We start from the raw sequence: 6,331 nt of genomic DNA on the forward strand, positions 1-6,331 counted from the left end.
CACTTGGAGTAGATGGAGAGTGACTCCGATCTATCCCCTCAATAGTTCATTGGCTCCTCCTTTATTTTGTTGGGTATCTTAATCAAAAGTTAGGTCAATTGATTCATTAATATCGTTTTGTTTTATATTACATCAAAAAAGGAATATTATTGAATCTCAGTGACAATCTTATTATACAGAAATTTCAGAACTTCTCTAGAAAAGTGGTTTAGTCCTGCTTTGCATACAAGATTATTTTACATTTATTACTTTGGATCTTCAACTCAAATTGAATATTCCATCATTTTTTTTGTAATTTTAATAGACAACATGCATTTTAAAAAAAAACACTTTAAAAGGTAGTGCCATACATCAATTAAAAATAATTGACACAATTAATCCTTCCAACCAATTGAACTCACCATAATTAAGCATCGATGAATCATGAATTTAACTGAACTTTACATTCCAAGAAGTCATACTCGACTTTGCATCTCTAAAATTCGTGCAAAAATAATCATATGCATGCACGAACCTTTTGTTATCAGTTTATCACTATCTTATAAACATTAAAGTTTCTATTTGAAAAGAAAAAAAAAATCAAAAGTTTGAATAAGAAAAAAAGGAGTGCATTTGAATGAATAAAAACTACACTAAGTTGCTCTCTGTTTTTTTCGAATGCTTTGCTCTGTTTCGTTAACTAAAGTTTTTGATAACGAAGTTACTTTCTTTATTTTCATCACCACAATCTTAAAGTGTTACGTATTGGTCAAGCCACCTTTTCTTCTTTTTTTCCTCAGCTTTATTAGTGGTAGTTTCCGTCACGCAACCACATAAGGTTTCCCCCATCTATATAAACACTTCATCACAAAAACCTCATTCAACACCACAATAACGGTTTATTGTTTTTGAAAACAATCGAAACTTAAAAACATTGGAATGGGAACGTTCTTAGGACACTTCGTTCCCGGTCTCTCACTTGCACTTCTTGGTCTTTGGCATCTCTTCAACATCATAAGATCTTATTGTCTTAAAGGCCCTGAAACCTTCTCTGCAAAATTCTGGTTCCCTTTCCCTAAACTCAAACATCTCGAGCTTATATTGATTCTCCTCTTCTCCTTCCTCTCCATCACTCTCCTAACCCTAGATTTCCCTAATTTCAACTTCTCCTCTTTCAAACCAGACAACCTAGAACATGCTTCCATGTTCCTCCATCTCATAATCTTCGCGTGTTTCGCTCTCTTCTGCGAGCTAACCCTTTGCTCAGATCTCTTCTCCGGTTTAATCGGAGTTCTCTCTGCTTCTGTCTTCGCTCAAGAACTCTTCCTACTTCATTTTCACTCCACTGATCATTCAGGTCTTGAAGGTCACTACCATTTCCTTCTCCAACTCATTGCTTTCGTCTCTTTCTCCTCGGCTCTAGCTTCTGCTTCTTTCCCTAAATCCTTCTCTGCGGCTCTAGTCCTCCCAATCTCAGTTATGTTTCAAGGATGCTGGTTCTTGAACATGGGCTTCATGCTTTGGATCCCAGAGTATGTTCCTAGAGGTTGCGTGAGTAACATGTCAACATCTACAGACGATAACCGAGGAAGTGTTGTTCATAGTAGTGCGGTGGCTTGTGAGTCTCCTGGTGCTGAGGTCAGGGCAAAAGCATTGGCGAATCTTCAGTTTAGCTGGATGTTGTCTGCTATACTAATCATTACATGTGCCTTGTGCCTCAAGTTTTCCGGTAAAGTTGCGTTGCCTAAGATTAGGTCATCGTCGGAGTACGAGCGTCTTTGCCGGCAAGGAAGTGACCGTTCTGCAACCGTGACGGTCGAAGCACCCGCCAGTTCCGATCAACATTAGATTTTCCTTAAGCACCCGCCAGTTCCGATCAACATTAGATTTTCCTTACTTTATCATCTGAATAGAATATGATGTATTATGTAGATATATGTAATACACTAATAAGTAGCCCTAATAGTTACATAAATTACATATTTACAAGAGGGAAAAGAGTGTAACGCACTAAAGATACTTAAAATAGTGCACCCTTTCGCATGCTTTGTGATATAGAACAAAATTAGCATATACAACAACTTTGTTACAGGTTTGAAAATTTAATTTGACTCTTTCACTAATCTGCCTTAATTCCTGCTAAACAGAAAAACAAAAAAGATATATATTCAGTATAAGAAAAAAGAAATTGGCTGCAGAGGATATACATGCATGTTATATATATATATATTTCAAGACTATCAAGTATACGTATATACGAGTATATCATTTTGATTTTTGAACATAACTTTATTCCACCAAAAAGGTATTTACAAGGAAATTTTATAAATTTTTACAAAACCAAACTTGTAAAAGCAAATATTGAAATAAGCAAAGAATTTAACTGTATCTTCTTACTAATATATACAGAAATATATTTTTGATAAATTTGAAATCAGAAAAAACATTATATATATTAACATCATTCAAAAAAAATCTATTCACAATTTGCAGTTTATATTCAACTAATTTTTAGTTTTTACTTCCTTTGTACCGTTTTCTCAGGCCAGCCCTACTTTATTTATTATCAGTAAACCTTCCCTTTTAGCTTTTTTTTTATCAACAAAATAAATATTTCTGATTTTTGGTGGAGAAATTTATGAAAAAATAAATAAAGAATCTTGGGAATCTAAAAGAGTTAACTTTTTCCATTGTGTAATAATGAATCATGCGATATAACACGACAATGAAGTAAAAGTGTATCTATCCTCTTCACTTTTCCATTTTCCTCTCTCAGTCTTGGGAGTAAAGAAATTTCTTCTTGTCAAGAAAAAAATGAGGAACACGCCTACTACTCGGAGATCATCGGTTCGAATCACGTCGGCAGCATCTCAACGCCGTCTAACACCGGAGCCAGAACCGGCGGTGAAAAAATTCATCAAGATTATTAATCTTTCAACTATCAAGGAAAAAATGATGGTAAAACAATAACATTTTTACACACTTTTATTTTTATTTTATTTTTCCAATCTTTTTTACTAAGAATTAGAAACTTTCTTGCATGTGTGGGGATTTTCACAGAAAATTCCGGAGAGATTTGTAAGATTAGGTCCCAAACTCACTGACAATGTGACTCTCGAGACTCCTGTGGGTTTCAAGCGTTCGATTGGGATCAAACGGATTGGTAATGAGGTCTGGTTTGAGAAAGGTTGGAGTGAGTTTGCTGAGGCTCATTCTTTGAGTGAAGGTCATTTTCTGTTTTTTCATTACAAAGGGAAGTCTAGTTTTAGTGTTGTGATCTTTGATGTGACTGCTTCTGAGATTGAGTATCCATTGGACAAAGTTTATGTCATTGAAAGTGATGATGATGATAAAGAAGAAGTGATGGAAGTTATGGATGATGATGATGAACAAGGGTTTGCTGGATTTGAAAGTAGTGAGAGTGAAGGAGTGATTGAATTGGATGAATTGTTGAAGAACAAGAAGAGGATACAAAGAGTCAGCGTTAAGTCTGAGAAATTTGCATCATTTTGGTAAAAACTTCTTTTTAAGAAGATTTTGTAGGTTTTGTTTGTGTCTTCTATGTGATTTGTTATTGTTCTTCTTCTTTGTTGTAGATGATGTTGAAGAGGTTGATTGAATGTTAAAGCAGATAAAGGCAGTCACGAGGAGGTATATAAGTGAAGGTTTTACAAGTTTGTGACATGTTTTCCTAACAAAGATCTCTGCGGTTTCTAAGCTCTTGACAGTAGTTATCGGTTTGGAATCTTGATTGTGGTTACCCCTTTTGTGTAATATTATTATGTGTGTAGTGGAAAATGCTTGCCCTTTCTGAATCTGGCAGAAGCTTTAGCTTAATCGTTTGTAAGAACTCGGCTAACTTTTGAGATCCTTTTGTGTAATATAAGGTATATGTAAAATTAAGTATCATGCCTCTTTCCTATCTCACAGTTTAATTAACTAAGCCACTAGTTTCACTCACTAAATTTATGGAGAAATGGAAACTATGATCCAAACACAAAAACCCATCATAATCAAGATATCACATCAACATAATTCTCCTCATAAAGATAAAAGTATATACAACTCTACTTTTGAACCTAACTACCACTCAAACAAAGAGTTTTCCACTCGAGGTTATTATAATCGTCAAATACTTATCCACATTGAAACATAGGAACCTGAAATTTCACTCAAAACACTACTAAAACAGAGAGAACCAATGCAAGAGAGAGAGAGGAACCAATGCAAGAGAGAGAGAGAGAGAGAGAGAGAGAGAGAGAGAGAGAGAATGGTTAAGATACCCTACATGAAATTTGACTTTGGAAAGCTACCTTCAAGATCACTGATGAAAGCGAAATCTTTTTTGGTCACACATACTCATTGACGCGAAAGGCAGTGACTTTCAGGATGAAATCCCTAGTCCTGAGTAGCTCAAAGACACATACATCTCCTTCGCCTATATTGTTCTCGAGTGTGAACTCATACCACCCTTGGCTAAACTTAGCTCTTCCTGCTTTGTAAAGACACCTCACTGGCCATTGTTTCTCACCGAGCTGGAGCTTGATGAAACCAGATATCCCGCTTAGGTACTTCTCAGCAAACCCAGAAGGCAAGTACTGTTGAAAAACCAAAGACAAAGAAACAAAGATGTCTTTAAGAAACAGGTCATGGTAAAAAGATTAAGCCTTTCACCCAAATCTTCAACCTGATTTATAATATGTGAGAAAGTGTTTTACCATGATGCAGCCTCTGTATAGATATGATGGTCGCAGAACAACTCTAAAGAAAGGATTAGCTGGTTCAAATGTTTTGGCTGCAGTGACGGCTCTCTCTCTTTCCTCTGCGGTTACAGTTCTCTTTCGAGCAGAAGCACTCTCGTAGAACTTTGAACGGTTCTCGGAGTCATCTCCACCAGGTGTCGAAGAGTTTATGTCCTCTGCGCATAACCAAAAACAATAAATCTTTTCGACTCTCCTCAGAACAAAAAAGCCAATGTGCCTAATTAAAAGAGTAAGTCTCTGAAACATACCAGGGTTAGGATTCTTCTTCTTCCTTCCTCTCTTCTTAAGCACTTTGGGTGTTTCTTCAGGTGTAGAATCTTTGAAAAAGCTTTGGATGGCTGTAGAACCACCATAACCTCCTCTATTCACAGGTTCAGTAGATGTAGGGTTCGATGGATACATGACCCTAGCATCTCGGTCGTTAGGGTTTTCAAACAATCGAGCGCGTTTGCTGAAATGATTCTGTGCGGAGTTCATGTCCATAAGAGCACTACTAGAATGGTAGGCGTAGATCTCAGAGTCTTCCGCGGGTAATAATACGACACTCCCCAATCCTGCCAACAACCCCTCTTGAAACCTTTATTAACCCTACATGCAAACAAACATGATCATATCAGAGGTACACAGTGAATGTAACAGCAACAAGAAAGCTCATCCTCTTATATTATAAACCTAACATATCTCATATAGAAATCAACAACGAGCATTCATAAACACAGTGGCTGAATAAAAACCCGAATCCAAGATACTACTAGTAACAGATCTATGAAGTCCACTTATATAGTCTTCATAACTGAGAGACCCAAGTCAAATCAATAGTCTGAACTCTGAAGGCTATAATTAAATCCTATATCCTTGAATAAATCTGACAGATACTGACAGTATGTGGTGATGTCAAAACTTAACTGAGACTAGATCACCAACAAATCTAAGACTAGATTCAGACTCCTAACTCAAGATTAGAATTACCCAAAAAGAAAAACACACATCTTTGATTATAACAGTATTCAATAAACCACATCCACAAATCAGAATTGCACAGAAACAAAACAGCGAAACCAAAATTATAAAAAAGAAAGAGAAACCTTTGAAATTAAAGAAGAAGAAGCAAAATTTACCAGGAGATTGAGTAAAAGGAAGGAGGATTAGAGAAAAAACATGTGGAAGGAAGAGGAGCGTGACAGATTAATCAAAAACAGTGAAAGAGAAAGAGAGGGACCAGAGAGAGAGATCATTAAACGACGCCGGAGCCAAACCCTTTTCTTTCTTTTTTTTCTTTCTCAGATCTGAAGTTTATGCTTAATGGTCAAAAAGGGCTCAAACACACTCTATCTCTTTATCTCTCTCTGTCTGGTTTAAACCGTGATGAGTTGAGCAGACTGACCCGAACCCAAAATTATAAAAATCCCAACTTGACCATTTTCAAAAAAAAATGCTCGAGCGATTCAATCTGTTTGTGTGTCCTTTGACTCTGTAGTGGTGGAATCGCTGAGTTGACGACTCGTTTTTTTTTTTTTTTTTTTTTTTTTTTTTTTTTTTTTTTTTTTTTTTTTTTTTTTTTTTTTTTTTTTTTTTTTTTTTTTTTTTTT

At 35.9% G+C, this 6,331-nt stretch overlaps 3 protein-coding genes across 4 annotated transcripts; 2 read left to right on the forward strand and 1 right to left on the reverse strand.

Moving 5' to 3' along the window:
• Positions 853–2,102, forward strand: LOC104777859 (transmembrane protein 45B-like). Its single transcript, XM_010502184.2, has one exon. It carries the CDS (start codon positions 919–921, stop codon positions 1,825–1,827), a length of 909 nt encoding a protein of 302 aa, XP_010500486.1. The 5' UTR covers positions 853–918; the 3' UTR covers positions 1,828–2,102.
• LOC104777862 (B3 domain-containing protein At1g49475-like) lies at positions 2,412–3,882 on the forward strand. The gene is made up of 3 exons (XM_010502187.2): positions 2,412–2,937; positions 3,040–3,491; positions 3,576–3,882. Coding segments are annotated over exons 1-3 (597 nt in total). The 5' UTR covers positions 2,412–2,793; the 3' UTR covers positions 3,577–3,882.
• On the reverse strand, positions 3,987–6,214 carry LOC104777860 (B3 domain-containing protein REM19). Of its 2 annotated transcripts, none has more exons than XM_010502186.2 (4): positions 5,828–6,214; positions 4,991–5,330; positions 4,698–4,897; positions 3,987–4,577 (listed from the first exon to the last, which is right to left on the reverse strand). In XM_010502186.2, exons 2-4 carry the CDS (start codon positions 5,223–5,225, stop codon positions 4,329–4,331), a joined length of 684 nt encoding a protein of 227 aa, XP_010500488.1. In that variant the 5' UTR covers positions 5,226–5,330; positions 5,828–6,214; the 3' UTR covers positions 3,987–4,328. The 2 variants fall into 2 exon arrangements, with proteins under 2 accessions (XP_010500488.1, XP_010500487.1); XM_010502185.2 differs by having other exon boundaries at positions 5,861–6,211.

This window comes from Camelina sativa, chromosome 3 (assembly GCF_000633955.1).
Source record: "Camelina sativa cultivar DH55 chromosome 3, Cs, whole genome shotgun sequence".
Taxonomy (NCBI): domain Eukaryota; kingdom Viridiplantae; phylum Streptophyta; class Magnoliopsida; order Brassicales; family Brassicaceae; genus Camelina; species Camelina sativa.

Bases quoted from the DNA above. Each gene is read 5' to 3' on its own strand.
- LOC104777860 (XM_010502186.2), bottom strand. From the start codon at position 5,225: ATGGACATGAACTCCGCACAGAATCATTTCAGCAAACGCGCTCGATTG. The intron at 4,898-4,990 runs GTATGTTTCAGA...GGTTATGCGCAG, and splicing joins GAAGAAGAATCCTAACCCTG to AGGACATAAACTCTTCGACA. The intron at 4,578-4,697 runs GTAAAACACTTT...GTTTTTCAACAG, and splicing joins TATACAGAGGCTGCATCATG to TACTTGCCTTCTGGGTTTGC.
- LOC104777862 (XM_010502187.2), top strand. From the start codon at position 2,794: ATGAGGAACACGCCTACTACTCGGAGATCATCGGTTCGAATCACGTCG. The intron at 2,938-3,039 runs GTAAAACAATAA...GGATTTTCACAG, and splicing joins CTATCAAGGAAAAAATGATG to AAAATTCCGGAGAGATTTGT.
- LOC104777859 (XM_010502184.2), top strand. From the start codon at position 919: ATGGGAACGTTCTTAGGACACTTCGTTCCCGGTCTCTCACTTGCACTT.